Source organism: Rhinichthys klamathensis, unplaced genomic scaffold (assembly GCF_029890125.1).
Source record: "Rhinichthys klamathensis goyatoka isolate OS25496 unplaced genomic scaffold, OSU_Roscu_1.1 h1tg000005l_1, whole genome shotgun sequence".
In the NCBI taxonomy this organism is placed as follows: Eukaryota; Metazoa; Chordata; class Actinopteri; order Cypriniformes; family Leuciscidae; genus Rhinichthys; species Rhinichthys klamathensis.
Genome location: NW_026606558.1, coordinates 652,657 through 674,990, shown reverse-complemented (window position 1 = coordinate 674,990; position 22,334 = coordinate 652,657). Strand labels below are relative to the sequence as shown.

At 39.2% G+C, this 22,334-nt stretch overlaps 2 protein-coding genes across 4 annotated transcripts in view; one reads left to right on the top strand and one right to left on the bottom strand.

Moving 5' to 3' along the window:
- The window catches only part of dennd4a (DENN/MADD domain containing 4A), a 34,086-nt gene extending 26,908 nt beyond the window's left edge, over window positions 1-7,178 (top strand). For both annotated transcript variants that reach the window (XM_056254024.1, XM_056254017.1), the window contains 10 exons: window positions 388-1,262; window positions 1,556-1,781; window positions 2,927-3,018; window positions 3,103-3,278; window positions 3,362-3,467; window positions 4,017-4,235; window positions 4,382-4,499; window positions 5,256-5,418; window positions 5,521-5,585; window positions 6,204-7,178. In XM_056254024.1, coding sequence (XP_056109999.1) covers window positions 388-1,262; window positions 1,556-1,781; window positions 2,927-3,018; window positions 3,103-3,278; window positions 3,362-3,467; window positions 4,017-4,235; window positions 4,382-4,499; window positions 5,256-5,418; window positions 5,521-5,585; window positions 6,204-6,340 — 2,177 coding nt within the window. In that variant the 3' untranslated portion in view covers window positions 6,341-7,178. The remainder of the gene's footprint in view (window positions 1-387; window positions 1,263-1,555; window positions 1,782-2,926; window positions 3,019-3,102; window positions 3,279-3,361; window positions 3,468-4,016; window positions 4,236-4,381; window positions 4,500-5,255; window positions 5,419-5,520; window positions 5,586-6,203) is intronic.
- A 3,833-nt stretch (window positions 7,179-11,011) lies between these two features.
- Window positions 11,012-22,006, bottom strand: slc24a1 (solute carrier family 24 member 1). 2 transcript variants are annotated; one of them, XM_056254140.1, is made up of 10 exons: window positions 20,876-22,006; window positions 18,608-18,670; window positions 17,932-18,040; window positions 15,378-15,428; window positions 15,090-15,173; window positions 14,492-14,577; window positions 13,417-13,680; window positions 13,223-13,312; window positions 12,951-13,117; window positions 11,012-11,793 (listed from the first exon to the last, which is right to left on the bottom strand). In XM_056254140.1, the coding sequence occupies exons 1-10, from the start codon at window positions 21,917-21,919 to the stop codon at window positions 11,544-11,546; spliced, it is 2,208 nt and encodes a 735-aa protein (XP_056110115.1). In that variant the 5' UTR covers window positions 21,920-22,006; the 3' UTR covers window positions 11,012-11,543. The 2 variants fall into 2 exon arrangements, with proteins under 2 accessions (XP_056110115.1, XP_056110123.1); XM_056254148.1 differs by lacking the exon at window positions 15,378-15,428.
- Between the last annotated feature and the right edge of the window lie 328 nt (window positions 22,007-22,334).

Below are 22,334 nucleotides of genomic sequence, written 5' to 3'. Positions count from 1 at the left end.
AATTCAGTTTATCATTGTGCAAAAAAAACAGAAAGCACAAGCTTTTATGTCAGGTTGTTATGTTGTAATGCTAAATATAATGGTAGAATTGTGTGCATTTATGACTCGCCGGGACCCGATGTGAGATCCACCAATCAGAAAAGTTCCTGAATCTCAGTCTGATTTTGATTGGATAAAATTAATGGAGAATGTTTCGTGTTGTGGGATCTGCGCCTATGCTGTGCAGCATTCAGTAAGAAGGCAGTTAGAATTTGATTTTAAACATGCGAGTTGCACCTCTTTGCTTCCGCCTAATGGTAATGTGTGGCACTGCAAGTTATTAAACTACTTGTTTATTTGCTTCTTTTTAACAAGTGGCTGTTTTTTCCCTCTCATTTCAATGTTCAGTGTCTCAGACTGTACTTTCAAAGATAGAGGATTCATCCCTTCTGGTTAGAACCCATCCATCTGCAACCAATGGTGAAACCAGTCATTTCCTTTCTGAAGCCCTCCCAAAGACAAAAAGGCCAAACTCCCTGGATATTTTCGGAGAAAAGCCCGTAAGGCCCAGCACACTGGATCTAACCCCGAATAAGATGGTAGAAGGACTCTGTACTGAATCTGTTGAAGCACTGATAGAAACGGAAGCAGTGGGGGGCGTTGTGAGCCCATCTAAAGTTGCCGTGGAGAGGACTGCTAGCTGCATGGTTGCCATGGAAAAGAGAGTTGCCATGGAGAGGGAGCACATCGGCGTGGAGAGGAGTGTGAGCTGCAGCGGTGCTCTTGGTCGAGTGGTTAAGAGGACGGGTATTGAAGCAGGGTTTGATCCTCTGTCCCTCATGGTGGCTGAGACTCACGTCCACAGTGATAATGCGGACACCCCCACCGCCCGCCGAGACCTGGCTGAAGAGATTCATCACTACATGAACAACATGAGTAGCCCGTTAAGCCAGCGGTCTCTCAGTGTGGACCTCAAGGGGCACCAGACCCCGTCCCCACACAGCTCTCCCTGCTCCTCCCAGCTCCAACCTCAGCCACGAACACGTCTCTTCTCCTCGCCTTCCCTTCCTCAGGGACGAGTGCGCAGGGTCAGGGAGCAGCGGCCCACCTCCCTGGCCTCCCCTTCCTCACCTACTCCCTCCTCTTCCTCTTTCTCCATGGACTCTCTGCTCACCCCGACCCTGGACGTGTTCAAGAGCAGCTTCCTCTCTGCTGGGAAGGGCGTCGCTGAGAAAGCCAGCCGACTGTATTCACGGCTTTCCTCCCAGACGTCCATTGCACAGGTATTCATGACATTAACCAATGATGAAGTTCTTGAAATGAAGGCCTTTTTTTCCCGGAAAGAAATACTTTTATTCATCAAGGATGCATTAGATAGATTAAAAGTGACAGTAAGATTAAAAGTGGCAGTAAATAATTAAATTGTTACAAAAGATTTCTATTTTGAGTAAATGCTGAAAATATATATTTTTTAAATGACCATATTAAGCAGCAGTTATAATGCTAAGAAATATTTTATTCAAAATTATACAAAAAAAACTCTATTTACATTACTCATTTTTCTCACCCTCACCAGGATTTAAACTCTGACCGGGTCAGTGTGTCTTCACTGGGGTCAGGTGACCCTGATTGCTCCTCTCTGATCGAGAGTGATTCCTGTGTAGACCCTGAGGGGCTCTCTTCCCCCCAGCGTGATGCCGCCCAGCCCGTCACGCGGCCCAAAAGAAGCCCTTACAGGAGCGGACACTGCCTAGAAAGCCCATCCGCAGCACCTCGACTCTTCCGCCAGTCCTCCCTCACTGGTGAGTGTTTAAAGCCTGGTCGGAGATAATGACATTAATCACGGTTATTTTATCCTATTGACTGTTCTAGTTTTTTAAGGTATTACACTTTTCTTTATATGCATATAGTTTTATGATAATTTTTTTTTATGTATTTGTGTTGTATATTCCTAGGGAGTTTCTCTTGACGACTGTTGCATTAAAATAATACATTGCATTAAAATAATTTTCTTTACAATATAAAAGCAGATTATTTAATTTAGTAAAAAAACACACTTAATATTTATCTCACACAATATAAATGGGATGTCAAACGAGTCATCAGAGCGACCAACAATTTTGTGTAGCTAATCAGGATCTCTTTCTACCTCTGAATTTTTTGTTTGGGTTTTCCAACATTGGGTTTTCTAGACGGTGAATTGAACGGTAAGCAAAATGGTGGATCTTAGCAAAATAGCTGGAATTACTTACAGCACATTTATTATTAAGTAGCTAATGTTCATTTGAAACGCCTCCCCTCTATTCGGGCAGATCTTTGCGGTTTTCCCTGAATAAAATAGACTAAAAATAGACGCTGTGCTAAAAAATTACTCATCAGGCTCTCTCATGATGAGTAATACTCGGTATATTTCGGTCTTTTGTCAAGGTTACAGTGTTGTACAATTTAAGAAGCAAGCCAAGTGAAGGAGATATGTTTAAATGCATGTAAAGGAGGGGTCATTCTAAATGTGAATAATTCAATTGTAAAGGTTACCTTATTTGTAGTTTTCTGGGCCATTATGCATGGTGCTTTGGGTAGGTGATTAAGCATGTTTTTGCATATGGAGTGCTGTGTGTTGTTCATTGTTTCTGCTCCAGCAGCTGCAGAAGTAGGCCAGTAGACAGGGCTGTGAGTGTGTCTGGCTCTGCAGTAATGGGGTCTGAGAGGGGCTCTTTAATCAGGCTGACGGGGGTTGTGCTGGAGTGCTCCCCAATCACTCGCATCCCTTATCCCAGACTTCTGTAGAGCCTTCAGCACCATCAGAATTAGCATCCATAATCCCTGCTGGCAATCACCTTGAAATGAGACTTGTTTTTGGAGAAGATTGTTCTCTGATGAAAAACATCAGCTCTTCAAAGCGCCTTTTGCCGCAGAGAGTGACTTTTATTTGTCTTTCGTCCTTTAGGTCCATCGCTGACAATAACGAAAGCTCTGCAGACCTCAGACGTGTGTTCTGATTCCAGCTTCACTCAGTCCACGCAGAATTACGCCATTGAAGTGAGTTTTACTTACTTTGAATGACATATGTTTAAGTATTCCTGTAGCTGGAGGTATTGAGGCTAACTTTGATTGGCTTTCTAGGTACGTATGTCCAGTTGTTCACACTGTAACACCTGTGAGAGTTTGGTGTATGATGAAGAGATCATGGCTGGTTGGACAGCTGACGACTCCAACCTCAATAGCACGTGCCCCTTTTGCGGCTCTCCATTTCTGCCCCTGCTCAATGTGGAAATCAGAAACCTGGGTGACCAGGAAAGGTAATTTGGTCTCCAACCAAATCAGTAAACATTTCTGTAGAGATATTCACCATTTCAAACAGTTTTCTTCGGTTTCTACTCAGATCCCCCTCTCAAGACACACATACTTGCCAGACAGACACCGAAGATGAACTTCCACAAGTTTATGATGTCACTGGCAATCTATCCTGCAATGGCAAAAAAGACCCTGTAAGAATACATTTCTCAGTCTACAATTTCAGTGTTTTGGAATCACATTTTGTAATCATCACTTTATTATGGTATTAATAGTGATATATAATACAATGTACCATGTTTTCCAGAATATAAGTCTTGATTCATCTGAAACGTGCTGCAACTTATATTCTAGAGCCACTTATATAATGTAATTAATATCAAGCAGGCAAAACTGTCCATTTGTTTTGGATCCATGTACGTTCAAAGAACCAATGAAAGCAACGTGCACAGACCCTAAACATTTTTGTTTTTGTGCAGAATAAGAGTGGTACATGAGTATAAGTTTATTTGTAGAGCGCATTTCCCACAGGTAGTTTCCATTTCGCTTAAAAAAAAAAAAAAAGGCTTACCAACGGGGATCATGTTCGTACAGTCTGACAAGCAACAGATCGTCCAGTGTGCACCCAGGTTTATTTTCCCGGGAAAATATGATATTATGTAATATTATAATTATATGTTTGTGACTCAGAAGTTGGTTCAGTTCATTAGGCTGGTAGTTATTTTAGTCTTTCTGTACTGTAGGAGCCAGTCACCGTGCCCTACCTGAGTCCTCTGGTGCTTTGGAAAGAACTGGAGAGCTTGCTGGAAAACGAGGGAGATCAGGCCATCTCATCTGCAGCTATTGTGGATCACCACCCCATTGTGTTCTGGAATCTGGTGTGGTGTTTCCGTAGGCTGGACCTGCCCAGCAGCCTGCCCGGACTCTATCTGAGCTCCAAACACTACAGCAAAGTTGCTCAGGTGGGTCTCGAGAATTCTTACATGATCTTCCTTTTCCCATTTGTTTTTTAATGAATGAATAGTTCTAAATGCTAGAAACTGTTGGTGATGCCACTGCATTTCTCCATAACAGCTTGCATCAATCTTATGTACATGTTTTCTTGCAGCCTCTGCAAAGTTTTGCGTCAGAAGACAGTAAAAATGTCTTGGTCCAGATCCTGTGGGACAACCCCAGACTGCATCAGGACCCCATTCAGCCCTGCTACTTGCTCTGGAAATCATATTGTAAGAATATGTTCTACAAACTCATTTGCACAGTGAAAAGTGAGCTTTATGACTAAATGTGCACACAAGTGGTTCTTGGACAAATATTTGCAACGAATAATCCTGTTTATGCTATGGACATCAGTTATGCCCCAAACAATGAGGCTTTTTTTTTTTTTGCAGAGGTATGGCATTATTTTTCTACGGGTACATTTACATGACGACTTTGCGGTTTTTGGTGTACATACGACAGCGTTGTCAAAACGATCCCTGTTCACACTGATCCGCGAAAGGACTTAAAATGCTGTATAATGCTGCTAGGCCAGTTGTTGGCGATGTCACTTTGTAAAGAAAAACTACTCGCCTATAGACTGAACACGTAATAAACATGCGCATGACGTCACCGGTTTCACAAATTCGTGTTTTTGTAGTTTACAGACAATAACGGAATCGTTTTCAAAAACTTTTCAAAAAGTTGCCATTTTCAGGCCCCCAAAATGTATTCGTGTAAATGGATGAGGCTCATTATATTTTATATTTCATCTAATCATTTTTATTTTATTTTATTTGACCTTTATTTGAATAACTGAAAATTATTTTTAATAGTTTTAGTTAACAATAACAACGCTTACTTAGGCCAGTAAGCAACCAACCCAGCAAACCCCAGCAACTGTATAGAAACTAACTAAAACCCTCCTCAAAACACTTTAGTTTTGCATGAACGTCACAAGCAGGTACCGGCCTTCTACATCATAGTGTGTTCATGTTTTTTAATAGGTGCAAATCCTGTGGGATCTGCCGCCCTGTGGGAGGAGGAGCAGGCTGTGAGCTTAGAGCTGCTGCAGGGGGTCGTGAAGAGCATCCAGAGGAACGATGTGTATCAGCCCATGAGTCAGATACTGCAGATACTGGGCGCCAGACTGGGCTTCGAAAGACAACGGTAGGAGAATAAATGTGCATGAGCAAAGAAACAATCTGTTTAAATAACAATTTTGACAAGCTAGTTTTAATGACTAATTTCTCTTTATTTTTTAATATGCAGGAGCTTATATAGAGACATCCTGTTCCTTTCTTTAGTGGCTTTGGGCAAGAGTAGCATAAGTATCGGTGAGTTGATGTTTTGGTCATGTATTATACTACTGTTCTTTAAGTGTGAAGGCCAAGTATGGTAACCCATACTCAGTATTTGTCCTCTGCATTTAACCCATCCAAGTTAGCTCACACACATTAGGAGTAGTGAGTAGTGAACACACACACACACACACACACTGCAAATCGTGAAACACACCCGGAGCAGGGGGCAGCCATTTTAGTCATCCTGAAAAATGCATCATGATTTCTACCAAAATATTTTCAAGACTGATAATAATAAATGTTTCTTGTCCACTAAATCAGCATATTAGAATGATTTCTGAAGGATCATGTGACACTGTAGTAATGAAGCTTAACATTCAGCTTTGCATCACAGGAATAAATTGCATTTTTAGAATATATTAAAAATAGAAAACAGTTATTTGAAATGGTAATAATATTTCACACAAAATTACAGTTTTTACTGTTTTTTTGATCAAATAAATGCAGCATTGGTAAGCATAAGACACTTCTTTTAAAAACCCTAAAAAAGAAATATTGCTGACCTCAAATTTTTTAACGATAAAGTACATCAATGAATATATTCAACGTGAGCACTAGCATCATTACTAAAATCTTCATTTATTCTCACAGATGCATTCGACCGTGAATACAAAATGGCATATGACCGTTTGACACCCAGCCAGGTCAAAATGACCCACAATTGTGACCGGCCACCCAGCGCTGGAGTCATGGAGTGCAGGAGAACCTTTGGGCTGCCCAATCTGTGATTCGCCTCCTCTCATTCGTCCCTCCTTCCTCACATCCATCACACAGGAAGGCATCCTAGATGTCCAAGGCCCATCCAAAGAAGCAACTCTTTCATTCATGCGATCCTGAACATTCATCGTTACTAAAGCTACCTCTGGTTCCCATGAGGACTCCTTCGAAACCGTTCCTGTCTGCCTATGTGACTGTTGTTCTTCATACACTTCCTGTGAATATGCCACCTTATTATGTCTATGATAATGTTCATTACCTTATATTCCCCCTTCACTTTTGCTCTGCCTAATGTCTTGACCCTCGACCCCCTTTGGAAGCTTTGGGTCATATTCGAATCGTCTAGCACCGCTCAGGTAAACTTGAGTTCAGAGGTCATTGTAGATTAGGAGCAATATCATTGTGCTCAGGTCATTCCATCGCTCCATTCGTTCACGTTGAGTGAATCATGGAGTGGATTCGGGACCAGTAGCTGTAGAACAATCAAACTGATCACGTTTAGGACGCGTAGAAGCACAATGAGCGACCCCAACAAACACAGTCCTCTTTTGGCCGTCTAGCGGCACTTGTATATTTCACATACAAAGAGACTTTTGTGTACATAGTCTATTATTATTTTGAATATTTGTATTATACAGTTATATTTTAAGACTGGAATTTGTTAATTGACGTGTCTCCATTTGTAAAGACTGTTCGTAGTGTATAGGTTCCTCTTTTGAGCGTGTGCTGTTTGTCGTCCTGGTCCTGGAGACCAGTCGTATGGTGACCGTCAGTGACACTGTTGTCTTGAGGTACAGAACTGGACCAATTATAAACTCATGACTCACAGTTTACATGGTTTGATGAGATTTTTGACCTAAAAAAAATGCCTTACCTTGGGGCAAAGAACAGTACGGAGACAAATTTCCAACAGGGTATAAAGAGTTATATGGCTAGTATAAAAGCAAAAATGGACTGTTAATATAAATATGAAGTCAGCATTTTACACACATTCATGTTTGCCATGAAGGTACACCATTTGTTTGTTTTAAATATTGCTTTATATTGTTCAAGGATGCATAAACATGGGTCCCCGTTGTCAAGCTCCATAAAACAAAGTACCTGAAGCATACAAGCACTTATTTTTACTCAGTTAACTCTTTCCAAATTTAATATTGTAACTGGAACTATTATATTTTAATACTGTTCATTTTTTTTATCATAATGTTAATTGAAGATGCACTTTGAGTTGTATGATGGTTGGTAAGAAGATTTCTCAAGTTTAAATGCTCCTAACAAGCGCAGTGGATTATGGAATAAAGAATTATACATGTAATTATACACAATGACATATTGATGTTAATGCCTCAAGTGAACAAACAAACAAACAAACAAACAGATAATACTGCCCTAATAACTTTGTTTATTGACCTGATGCTGTGTAAAACTACAAAAATGTACAATTTTACGCTGCTGTTAATATTTTAGCAGTTTTTCTATCACCTGCTTTTTACATTCATATGGCATGGTAGTGAAACAAACAAACCTATTTCATGACAAGCTACAGTAATTTAAAGCAGTTAATGTGTAAGGTGATATGTTTTGTTTGTTTTTTAACAATCATTTTATGTTAGGGCAGTGTGCTTTACATATCACTCCTTTTGTTACTTCTATTTATATTTGTATATATCATTTTGTCAGATCTGAGCCAGGTCTATCAAATTGTTTAGAACTGTAAATAAACACACTTAAATCGACTCCAGTATGTTTTTGTTGCTGCCACTGGTTTGTTCAATGAAAGAGAGGGACGGAAAGTCGCATTTGAAACCCCATTTAATTTTGTACTGACCCAACAAGTGAATATTTACAAAGAGCAACTCACAAGAGAGAAATCGACACAATGTGCGACATTCGAAAAGAACAATCATTCCCTCTGTTCAGTACTGTTCAAACAGCAGCGTGACATTTGTATGGAAATTCACAACTGTTTATATCAGTCATTCTGATTACGTTAGAATTTGTAAAGAAGTATGGTTATATGCTTGAGATTCTACTTTTATGATGGAAAAAATCATATTTTACATACAGCACAACATCTGCATTTAAAATGCTTGCTAATGACAATTTTCCATGTTACAAAAATAATTCCATTGCAAAATGATTAAATTACATCATTTACAATAAGCTCACAATTTCTCCCAATGTGGTGAATTCTGCAGACACTTTAAAAATAATAACTCACCCATAGCTAGCTGAAAACACACATCAAATACAATAACAATACAAAGTTTAACAAAACAATTTGGAAACTTGTTCTTTGTTGTAAAAAGCAATTTTTCATAATTGGACAAAATTATAGGCGTAATTTGAGACTGGTGGGACATGTCCCCAGCCATTTTTTCCAGGGTCAATATTGTCCCCATCACTTTTTGAAACATCTTGTACCTAATAAAAAAGAAACATCTCCAGTTGATTAGCAATTTGTTCGTTTGTGTTAAATAAGGTGCGATCTGGCGCTCTCGGATTTCATCAAAAATATCTTAATTTGTGTTCCTAAGATGAACGAAGGTCTTACGGATTTGGAACGGCGTGAGGGTGAGTAATTAATGACAGAATTTATATTTTTGGGTGAAATAACAAAACAAAATGCACACAAACATGCTGTTGATTTACAATCACTGATGAGCATCTTTGTTTTTAATGAGAGAGAAAAAATAAAATGAACGGGCGGATTAGAACCCAGAACCTCTGGCACCCTTAAATGGTTAGTTCACCCAAAAATTAGAATTCTTTCATTAATTAATTAATTGCACACACTCATGTCGTTCCAAACCCGTAAGACTATCGTTCATCTTCAGAACAAAATTGAAAATCTTTTTGATGAAATCTAAGAGCTTTCTGTCTCTCCAACGCTCTGCAACTTTGATGCTTCAAATTTTCATAAAGAGATATAAATTAAGCGGTTTAATCCAAAATTTTCTGAAGAGACTATAAACGCGTTATATGATGAACAGATTGAATTTAGGCTTTTAGTCATATAAACATTCATCAACTCACACATCCGTTATGGTAAGCAGAAGCTCAAACATGTTCGCTAGACGAGTGAGAACCAATGAGGTTCATTCTCGTGTGTGACACAGCACGTTTGAGCTTGTGCGTCAAGCAGGTTCGGTTGAGCTTCTGTTCATGTTCGATGATCAATGATTATATGAATAAAAGCCTAAATTAAATATGTTCATCATATAAAGCAACCCGTGTCTCTTCAGAAAATTTTGACTAAACTTCTCGATATGCCTAACATATGTATTAGTTTTACGATCTCTTTATGAACTTTTTTGAAACATCAGAGTGGTAGTTGCGTAGCTGTCTATGGAGAGACAGAAATCTCTCATATTTAATCAAAAAGATCTTCATTTGTGTTCTAAAGATAAACTAAATTATTGCGGGTTTGGAACGACATGAGGACGAGTAATTAATGACAGAATTTTAATTTTTGGGTGAACTATCCCTTTAACAAAGGGACAACTATCCCTTTAACCACAAGTCATTCAATACAGATCTATGTATTTATTGACTAATGTAAATACGCTCCAGATTAACAACATATAGTAGATGTAAGGATGAAAATATCACATTAAACATGAGTTCTAACGCGAGTAAACTCGATCCCTGTTTCACAGATAAGGCTTAAGCCTAGTCCCAGACTAAAATGCATGTTGCTGTTTTAACTGAAAGCAACTTGCACTGATGTATCTTAAAATATGTCAGTTCCATTGTTCTGCTGTCTCAAGATGCAAACCAGTAATGTTTTTTTTTTTTCAAAGACATGTTTAAAGCTATAAATATCCTAATTGAACTATGGCCTAATCCTGGCTTAATCTAAACCCTGTTTGTGACACCACGCCTCAATGTAACACCTACTGACATTTCTCGACATAATGCTATTTTTTGTGCATTTATTATTGTACATTTCTGATGTAGCTAACCAGTGATTGTGTATGTCGCCACGGTCAAATACAGTTGTCAGTTCTGTATTTGAGATCTTAATACGGTTCAGTTCACACACCGTTCAGTTATTTACGGGAGTGAGTCGTGACAACCGCTTTCTATAACCGAACTCACACCAAATTTTCAGGACTCACAACAACCGCATATTCTCGGAAATCCCACGCGCTGTGTAAACAGAACCGGACTCGTCATACGGTGTGAGAGCGCCGCTCACAAACGTCGTGTTGCGGGTTTTCATATGTGGTTTCGATGAGAAATTAGCTGCGAATGTGTCATTGCAGGTTTTAGATCAGTCACTGATCTAGCTCCACCGGTCGGAGCTGCTCCCGTAAGTTTTGTGTTCAACGCGCGACCACACAGATATAGAACTCGCGGCTCGATTGGACTAATGTCGTATCAAAGTTGATAAGACTTTTCAGTTTTATGGACGTCGCCATCTTATCTTTGATATTCTACTTTGGTCACTCTCGCTATGGTCACTGGTAAGATCATTTGGGCTTGTCTCTCGTTGCAAGTTGTAGTTTTAACGGGACATTTCGAGACTCATACCTGTAAGGAAATGCGGTTGTCATTCACAAAAATTGACAGTGTGAACATATGTTTTGCATGCATGCCTTGGTATAATCCCAATAGAAAAAAATGTTTGAATTTAAGCATCGATTTTCACAAATCATCAAGTGAGAATATAAGAAAACTTTTGGCTACTTTGTGGCCCTGTCTCGATTGGAACACTTCTGTGGCCTTTGATTATGCAATCATAATCATCATAGTGTGTTTATCAAGTCCACAGGGCAGTAGGGTGTCTTATTTGTCATTTTACAGTTCAAAGGGGTGCTCAAGTGTGCCTCTGTATGTGGCCTTAATGTGCCCTTTTGCAAAGCCCAGACTGGTGGGCCCACATGCAGTCTGCAGCCACCAATCCATATGGCATTACGTCACTAAAGTGTGGATGCCACAAATGGTGACCATTTGGGACAGGACCTGTGACTTTTCTGACATTACTGCATTCATTTTAACACAAGCTAAAAAGAAAAGTGTTACCAGTTTTTGTTGCATCCCTTTACAAAAGATCTTGCGTAATACAGAATAAGTCAACACAGCGTGTCCAGGTATGCTTTAAATGTGATATACTATATGCAAAGTTATAGTTCAGAACGTTTCGAATGACAGGATTGTATCCTCATGGACGTGAGTGAACATTAAGGTGTATGAAAACCACAGGTGTGCTCAGATGGACACGGGACATACAATGATTCGATCCTCTAGCATGACACTGAGCACCAGGAATACAAAGTACAGGATGAACATGGTGAATCCCAACACTTTATTCATCCTCCACTTACAGGCAGCGATGGAGATAATGACGAAGAGGAGCATGAGGAAGAGCAGCACAATGGCACAGAATAGCCCATTACTACTCACAGTCACTGGGGCAAATGAATGGTAGAACGAGAACATCAGCCAGGGCACCGGCAGCCTGTAACAGTGAGAGGTGATATATATTTAAGCAATAAAACACATTCGGTATGTATTCGATTGCAACAATGCGATTGCAAGTGCGCTATTGCAAAATAAACAATAGTTCAAAAACAGGTTAATTTACATTTTAGACACAATATTGCCAGATACTTTTTTGTCTATTTTGCTGGGCCATTTTAGTTCCAAACAAAGTCACTTCAGAAACAATTGCACGTCTCTGAGCAGCCGTTTGTTGATTAATTAACGAATCAGAGTTAATGATTCAATAACTCACCCATAAAGACAGTTACTTGTTTTGTTCTTAAATAAATTGGTTTCTATTGAACAAATCAAATGATTCAAAGACTCACTCAATAAAACACAGGGCCTGTCCCAATGCTACACTTGTGGTCTTTGCACTTCCTTCAAAATTAGCTGAATGAAGGTTGCAAAATGAAGGCTGCCTTCCAAGGATCCTTAAAACGGAGACAGCCTTTGACCACACTTGATGACGTGGCATCCGAGATATGCAGTCTTTCTAGGACGCAGCCTTCCATTTGAAAAACACCCTACCTCTTTGCCATTTTTCCAACCAGGGGCAGTCTTGCGCACTTACTTCCTGTCATGTGCACGCATTTTAAAGTGGCCAAGAAGACCGCAAGTGTGGGTATTAGGACTGCTCTACTTTTAGACCACATACACTTGCAAACTTCCCTAAGCACTTTCCCTCGGGGTAATCCCCGCCATCTGGTGGACGAGGGAAGTTTTTTTGGACAAACCCTCGACCCCTCGATTTTGACAGAGTGAGTGAGTGAGTGAGTGAGTCTACTTAACATGTACATTTCAGGCAGATCCATGGACCACAATGCACTATGATTGTGACATCACAGCAGATCGTGCTAAAGTTTAAATATTAATTTTTGAACACCCCGTACAGGCCTATAGAATGGTGCATAAAACAAATTCATAAGGGAAAAAAAACTGTAAATAATAAATCATTTCCATGGCAGATTCCAAGTGATCATGGGCTTAGGGTGTTTAATTTAAACACATTTCAAGGGTTCCGCCAGTAGTGGGCTCTCGTGCAAAACGTTAGCAATGACGTACATCCGAGGGAACTAGACTAAACTATCAAACACCTGATTCACTGAATATTTAATGTTTCAGTCATCTTACCCCATGGTGATGTCAAATATGTTGCTGCCTACAGAGCTGGAGACAGCCATGTCTCCCAAGCCTTTTCGAGCCACAATCACACTGGTGATTAGATCAGGAATTGATGTTCCTGCGGCCAGAATGGTAAGACCCATGATCTCCTCAGATATGCCAATTGTCTCACCCACCTAGGAGAGAAAATCTTGATAAATGCTGACTTTTTAATGTTATATTTAAGTGTAGCATAAGTGTCCAAATACATTTTAGCAACAAATATTGGTTTCTACACTGACCTGATGTGCCCACCACACCATAAGATAGGAAAATATAGCAATCCATACTATTGAGCCAAGGAAGGTAATGACAAAGAACCTCTTGGATGCCTGTGAAGCACAATATACAAGAATATACATGTCAGTTCTATCACATGTGAACAAGTGGAACAAGTATACAAGAACAACATGTGATGTTTTCTTTTGGTTCTCACGGGGTTTCTGACATCTGGGACTGTCAGCCACAGTGGAAAGACAATGGGCAACAGAAACAAATATGTGGCCTGTTTGCGTCTGGTGTCTGGCCACTCTAAGGACAGAGGTTCTTCTCCTTCTTCCTCAGCCTCATCTTCATTTTCATCATCATCATCATCACTGTCTTCATCGCTCTCTTCATCACTGTCATCTTCCTCATCATCCTCTGAATCATCTGAACCTCCTGGCTTCTCTGAGCCTCCTTCTGCTGCAGCGTTTCCTTCCTTAACACAGAGCGAGAAAGAGACAGGCAAAAAACATAATACCCTCACAGAAAATAAAGAATTAGGAGAACAAAGTAATAGTTCACCCAAAAATTTGTTTTATCATCATTTACTTGCACTCAATTTTGTCCAAACCAGTAGGACCCTCTTTCTTCTGTGGAACACAGACGGCTCGCTCTTTTCCATGCAATTATAATAAATAGGGACCACCAGAGCTTTCAAGCTTCAAAAAGTATGCAAAAACACAATAAAAGCATTATAAAAGTAGCTATTTAATCTAATTCAAGATAATCTTTAGCTCCAGTGAGCTGCTAACCCAAAAACTGCTATGACTGAGTCTGAGAGTTGAACTTAAGACGAGAACCAGATTGGTCCGAATTGTGAATGAATCATTCAGACCAGTTTTGGGAACTGAATGAATTGATTTATCAAAAAATCTGTCTAAAAATAATGATTAGGATATGAAGTAGCCATTTATATTTCTCTTCTAAACACATCATGGAGAATAACACCATTAAATGAATGGTGCTTTTCTGTCCTTTTTTTAAACTTGAAAGCTCAAGTTCTTCAAAGCTTTTCCGTTTGTATTCCACGGAGGAAAGGAAGTCATGATATGAGGGTGAGTAAATGACAAAGGCTTTTCATTTCTGGGTGAATTATACCTTAAATATGAATCACATACTTTGTTTGACATATCGTCCCTGTCAGCTTTACAACAAGGTAAAGAATTGATAAGCTCATTAAAAGCACACATGTTTCTCAGAGCTCCTATTTCTTCTTCCAAACTTTTTTTGAGATGCAATTGGCCCACCTTTTGTGCCTCAGGCTTTTGACTGGCGTCTTCTTCCTTGGCTCCTGGAGCCGCGTCTTCCTTGGGCTGCTCCATTTGACCTTCACCTTATTTAAACCAGGACAGTAAAATATCAATCAAGTTTGCATTTACTTCTTAAAGGCAGCAATACTACAAGCTCCTCTCAGGTGTGGAGTGAAGATTTCCTCAATAGGAGTGAGTAATGTTGCTATTTGATTTGGCGGCAATTTCAAACACCACAGTTGCTTCACAAGATAATCTGCAGTGATTCCAAGCCACTCATGCTTAATTCATGAGATGGAGCTTGGTCATTATGTCAGCTAATGTGTAAAGCAGCTCTCAAGTAGAAACAAAAGGTGGAAATATGGAATGCGGGATGCTGTGTGGAGGGCAAAACGGGCCAAACTCTTGGCAGCGTGCCCTCTCTTTGTACCTTTCATCCAGCACACAGCTGGTACGTTACTGCTTGTGGAAATGCAACATTAATAACCATTTTGAATATGCAACAGAGCTCATCTGTGAGGTAGGACAATGCACCGTCCTGTCTACAAAGGTCTGTGCAATCATAATAGAACAGACTAAGATTATAAAATCTCACCTTCACCAGATTTTTCCTTCTTTTTGTTCTCTACCTTCCCCCGGGCCATGTCGTTCAAAATCTGAGCCTTGTCTTTAAATTTCACTGCAAACCAGGGAAGGAAGAATATAGCTTGAATGTAGACTTTGACTGACACTGTCAGGGTCAACAATGGCAGTACCACAAATGACAAAAGCCCTAATTTCACAAACGCAATACAAAACGTCATTTTTCTCACGTCATCTCACTGGATACAACAAAAAAGCAATCACATCACAAGAATAACATCACAAACACTAAGCCCCTTACCTTTACATCCCAAAGAGCTTCTAGCCTTTGCATCTCCATTAAACACTGACTCTAATGAGTAAAAGTAGATTCATATACAATAAATACCATGGTGAGTTTTACAAATGCATCTTCAAATGCCCTTCAAAACTACTCATGTATGCACTGACTTGGATACCAGCAAGCGCCATCGTTAAATGTTAAAAGTTCATAATTGGATTTATTTAAAGAAAAATGTGGACAGGTCAAAGTATAAATGCATAAGTGTGAATTTCATGAAAAATATTAAGAAATGTTTGGGTCATCAAGCCTGAATTCTTGAATTATGACATTATTTTTTGGAACAAATTATTTCACAATCCATAGTCTTTATATATATGTAAATATATATTATTTGATATATTTATATTTAGAGATTGTTGATTGTTATTGTCTGGTTTATGTTCTGTTGTGTGCTCTTACATTCTGTTGTTTCCTTTTGTTCCTTTTTCTCTGCTGTTTAGTTTCAGTTACCCTGGTTACTCACTGGTTTGTTTCTATGATTTCTTATGATTTGCACCTGTGTCTCGTTTAGTTCTCAGTGTATTTATACTCCCTGTTTGGTTTTGTCTTTTGTCGGTTATCATCTTTGTTTTATGTGTGAATTATGTGTTTGCTCCTGTGTTCTCCTGTGGACTCCGAGTGTCGATTAAAGAACTGAGGGGGCATTACTTTACACGACACCATTTTCAACAAAAAAACTGAAAACGTTTTGTATTCGTTTTGTCCGTTCATTTACACGACAACAGTGTTTTTGGGGCCTGAAAATGCTAACTTTTAAAAATCAGTTTCAAAGTGAAACGATAGCGTTATCATCATTTGTGAAAACGGTGACGTCATGCGCATGTGTATGACGTGTTCAGTCTATTGGTGCGTAGTGTTTTTTTGCAAAGTGACATCGCCAACTACTAGCCTGAACGCATGATACAGCGTTTTTAGTCGTTTCAACGATTTGTGTGAACGGGGATCGTTTTGAGAACGTTGATGTCTGTAAAAACGTTTCAGTTTTTGTTATCTAAAGTTTCTGCATCACGCGTCTTGGATTACTACACATAATGTGACCGTTTGTGCTGTATACTCTATGCTATTTTGAGAGCACGCAGCGTATGCATTTTGAGATTTTGAGGGGGGTTTTTTTCATGAAGAATCTGAAATCGAGAAAATCTAATTCTCACCAATAGGCTTTATTTCTTAAAGAAATAAAAGTTATTTTTGGGGTGAAATGAGACCCAGACATTCCTTTGTGAAATTTAAATGACTGACATGCAGAGGATATAGAATATATTAAAGAAGTGCAATTAAGGTGCTTTTAAACTAGATGTTAAGTGCTTGTCAGTTATTTATCAACCCAAATGTAGATACGCACTAATGAACCTTTAAATTTATCTCATTGACTACAGCAAGGACCCTATCACAATAACAGGATTGAGCTGCTGGAGGCTGTTTCTCATTCAACCTTTATGAGCTCAATCAAAAGCAGCTTAATGATGGAGCAACACAGTACTGGGAGGTTTTTGTGAGGACCCTGAGAGTGCAGGTGTTCCGCAGCCTCCTGAGGACAGGCTGAAGGTCAAGGGGACCAACCCCAGCCATCAAACCACTGACCCACCGGGACCTCAGCACCAGGGAGAACCCATGTGCAATGCGAAAATAATATAGTGTATGTTTAAATGGTGACATATACATTGATGTGACTTGACAAAATGTCATATAGCCACTGCGGTGGGCCCATCCCTTGTCTCACTACTATGAATCACTCTCCACTCCATAGACTGAGAAAGAGCTATTTATCTTCTTAGTATCAATCTGGATTTAGTGCTGTCATCATATGGAACACGCTTTGCTAATCCATTTGTACTAGGAGAAGGACAAAGGGACTCTACTGCTACACTTCTGAACTTCTTACAGCACATGCCTGAGTGAATATAGGCTTATATCATATGATTGGTATTTTGAGCTATATACAATTTGTGTTTTGATATGCAAAACAGTCTATAAAAAGGTGTAAAAAAATCTGAAAGAAAAATTCCATCTAGCTAATTCCTCCAGTAAACCAGTAGTGCTTAAATCAACTTTGTATAAATGGCATAATTTGAGTCAAGTAATAAAAGAGCAATACATTCTTATCATATACCTTTCCTGATCTTTTAATGTTAACATTTACTCAAAAATCCTTGTGAATAGCTTTCACAAACATTTCTAAAAGGCATAGTTCACTCAAAAATCTAAATTCTGTCATCATCTTCTCATCCTCTTGCCATACCAAAACTGAATGACTGAATGAAACACAGAGGATAAAAAAATATTTTGATAAATGTGTTTCTTTGTCCATACAATGGAAGTCAATGGTTTGGCCGTAGAAGAAAGTCAGTCATACAGATTTGAAACAACATGAGGGTGAGTAAATAATGACCACATTTTCATTTATGGGTGGACTATTGCTTTAAACCTCCAGAATTGAAATTTGTAATGCTTCCGTGCAGTGTTTGCTTAATGAGTAATCATTATGAGGGTTCAGACACTGAAGGGCTCTTACCCTCTCCAAGAGGATCCAGTGTGTGAATCATCAGTTGGAAGATGGTGTTCCTCATGGTGCTGTTGTGCAGAGAGGCAGAACTGCCCCCGCGCTGCAAAGTGGGCTTCAGCTACACAAGACAGGAGAAATATGATCGTGTCGAAAGAATTTATATCTGAACCTGCAAATACTGTTTGCCAAGTGGACTTCAGATAGAATAAAAATCATATAAATATGGTATTTAAGTAACAGTATGTTATTAAGTATATTACTTGATTTAATAATCCCATATTCATTTGACAGGACATGTCAAATTTATCCAATCTTTTCAAGACTATCATGTGTGTATCTGTTGTGTTTTCTTTTTAAAGTTGATGTGTGTCTTTTTTTTAATTGTTAAAATGCTTCCTCATATCTTAGCTTGACTCCTATTAAAAAAAAACATTTGAAGGGCTGATTTCCCAGAAAATTTCAAATATGTTGGCTATTAAAACACTGCTATGTTCACTGGCGAGTTTGGGTCAGTACTCCACTGTTTGGAAACAGACATTATTTTTGTAGTTCCATTTGGTGACAATAGTGCCAGATAAATCACACCCTTTGCCTTTTACAAAGGATTTTGAATCTAGACCTATTGACATATTTACATACTGTATGTTATTTATACATTAACGTGTATTTGCAAATTTTTGATTACCTTTAATCGATCCGTGTCTTCTGGTTTAGGCGGCCTGTTCTCTTCACCCGAAGTCCCGTTGTCCTGTGTGCAAAAACAGTTTGAAACATTACAGAGGATGCAAGGCACTGATTTGACCTTTGACTTTCACTTCTAATTCTACTGTTTTCATTCACGTGCCCTCAAAGACTAAAAGAGGATGTACCATACACGTTTATTAATATTGTGAATTGGCTTTTATTTTTTCTATTTTCAGTTTTCATTTTAATTTTAGTTTGTTTTATTAATTTTGTTGTCTTTTGCCATATTTGAGTGCTTCAAACTGGAACTTATTTTATTTCAGTTAATTGCCAAGGCAACATTTCTAATTTTATCTTTTTTGTTATGTTTTCTTGTCAAGTTTTTCATCTAATATTTAAATTGTATTTTATGTCAGCTTTATTTATTGCAAAAATTATTTGTAATAGTTTACAAAAACAACGTAAGTGAGCAACCAAATATATAAAATATATGAAATTCTCTATTTTATCGTTACCGCTGTACTTGTTACTTATAAATTCAATCCAGTGGGTTTAGTTTGACAGAGATCTAGGTCCTCTGGGTCTAGTAAGCCTTCTTACACTATATAAGCTTCAATCACACTCATCAGATTTGAACACTCTATGTGTTACACAGTTTGTACATCACAGCAGACCCATAGGATTAAGTGAACGTCTTTGGATCAGAGAGCCACAGTGTTAACAGATATAAGATAGTATTATTTTGATCACATAATAATATCCCTCCACTTATTAATATGTTTTTTACAGCATGAGACACATTTACAATAACCCATAGACTGTTTGTTACTGCAGCTTAAAGTCTCCTTCTCAGGTGAGTGTGATCACAGAGATGTTATGACAGATTATCAAGTGTTGATCTCTCTAAACCTCCCAGCTTCTAAGCTGAGGGATGTTCAGGATGAAGAAAGGAACTTGTGAAAATGACCACACCATTTCTCTATGTGATGTGATAGTGTCACTAAATCAGATAGGGCTGTCACTGTGAGCCAAATGCACCTGCTCCAAATACCTCGCCTGCTGCAAGACAACTCATTAACAATGTCTGGCCCCAGCAGACACAAGCGATCCTTTTCATTTCTGTTTATCAAAGGAAAACGAAAACCCATGCGTATCTGTTCAATGAATAAACATAAGTGACTCACATTCACCTGAGTGGGATGCTATTATATCTCTGCTATCACGTCCATGAGCAGATATTATAGTGGTTCCTCATCAATAGAAGATATACCACGGCAGAATTCATCAACACTGTCCAAAACAGAAATAAATGTTTCTGTGATAAATATGATTAAAATGCTATGCAAATTACTAACATGCAATGCATGTTTTTGAAGCAAAAATGGTAGAGCGTGGTGCTATTAATGCGCAAGGTTTTGGGTTTGAATCCCAGTACTGATAAAATGTGTATTAAACACACACTTTGGATAAAAGTGTCTCCTAAATGAATAAATGTAAATAGTGTGACCAGCAATGAATTTTCAGCAGGAGATTTTTTTTTTATTGCAATTTACAGTAGCACTTTATTTTACAGTCCCAGTTGTGCATGTGCATACTATGTCTTATTATAGCATTTACAATAACTGGGTTATGACTGGATACTAAACCTGAACCTACTCCTAACCTTAACCCATATAGTTACCTTATTTTATAGTACTTTCTTGGGTAAGTACACTGTAATTACAAGTAGCTACTGTAAAATAAAGGGTTACCCAATTTACAAATACAATGACCTCTTTTATTATGAGCATGTTTGTCATTTCTGAATTAAAATGAATTGAAAAGAAAACCTAGTAGTAGTTTGACTTAATCTTTTATTATTATTCCAGTAATATACTGTATATGTATCAATGGGCGGGAGATTAGGACAATAGTATAGCCAGCGTAGCCACCCGCACTACGTACAGAGAAATTTGGCTGAGAAGTTAGCCAGGGGGCCCAGAAACCGCAAGGGTACCCCTGGAGACCAGCATGGGACGCTGGTTTGCTGGTCCCCAGCATGGGTAGCGGGAGCTCTAGTGGACCAGCTACACCACCTCAGTTTAGCTTGAGAACAGCATGATATGCTAGTCCACCGGCACTATACCAGCTCTAACCAGCCTGGACCAACATGAAATTCATGCTAGTTCATGCTTGATTTTTCAGCAGGGTTCTGTGCCATTGACCCAAATAACACACCCAAAGACTAATTCTAATTCTATATATTATTGGCAAAAGTAATGAAGCGTACCTTCTCAGGTTCTTCCACAGCGATGACTTTCACAATGTTCTTGTGTTTCATGAGCTGATATTTAAAGGCGCGCTCTATCTGAACATTGTACTTCATGAAAGTAACATAGAGAGCATAACCGCTCACCAGCATCATACTCTCCCACCACATAATGGTGTTGTCCAAGAAGAAGATGATGAGCATGATGAGATCGATGATGTAGAACGACACGTCCCGAAAGAGAGGCCACCAGGTAAGGTAAAGCATCTCCCGGGAAAACAGCGCACACATTCCGATCACAAATAGGATGTTAAAGACAGCCGAGCCAACAATGGTTCCAATGCCCACATTGCTATGAGAAATGAAGACACCGATCAAGGAAGTGAAAAGTTCGGGAGCAGAGCCTCCAGCGGCCATAAAGGTCGCCCCGGCCACATCATCTGAGATCGCCAGTTTGTCTGTGATAACCCCCAACGTAGGGACGAAAAACTCATCGCAGACAATGGCCAAAGAAACAAACATGTATATCATTCCAAAGATGTGGAGCGAGACCCAGCCTCTGCGTCGCTCCTCAACGGAGAAGATGTCCACCGGGTACTCGCCCTTTATGTGTGGTGCTTCTCCAGGGCTGGATGCTGTAGTGTTGGGCACCAGAGTGGTCGTATCAGTTTCTGGAGTAGGAACTGGGGTGGGTTTTGGAAGGTTTGGATCCACATAAATGCAGTGGACAATTGTCCTGTTTGTGGTTGTTGTAGGCTTCTCTGTTGTAGATGTTGTTTGGATGGGTCTATTTGTTGCTGTCTCTGACGGCTGGGCCACATCTGTGTGGTTGGTGTTCTTTGGCTCAACATTGGTCAAATTAGTCATAACCTCTGGCATCTCCAACAGTCCTGCATCCAGAGCAAGTCCAGAGCCATCCTCAGGGTCTCCTGCTCTCTGGGGCTCGGGCCAGGGGTCTGGAAGTCTGGCTCTGATAGTGAGTTGATATAAAGAGCAAAGGAAAACCCCAGACAGAAGAAATATAATCCGGCTGAGCTGAAGTCTCTTTCTTCGAGTCAGGAACATTTTCTAGTATGTTTCCTAAAGGGCACTGAGTTGTTTTTTAGGGCAATGACGCCCAGAACATCCAGAATTTCGCCCCAAAAGATGCAGGGGTATGCAGGGGTATATCTCTCTCAGACTGTTTCATCTCATTTTCTCCGTGGTCCAGGTTTACTCTCACTGACCTTACAGTAGATAAAAGGAGGAATACTGAGTGCAACAGTTGTACAGACAACACTGAATTACTGATTACTGAATTACTGATCAGCAGATTACTGTGGCTATTACAGTTTCTTCTAATACATGTATCTCATCTAACCAACACATTGCATTGGATAAACAATATCTTAACAACTCTAGCTTTTCGAAAAATAAATTACGTTGTCAAAGGCACTCATGTGAATTGTTTAAAATGTAAATCAAATTTCTGAAGATTGAC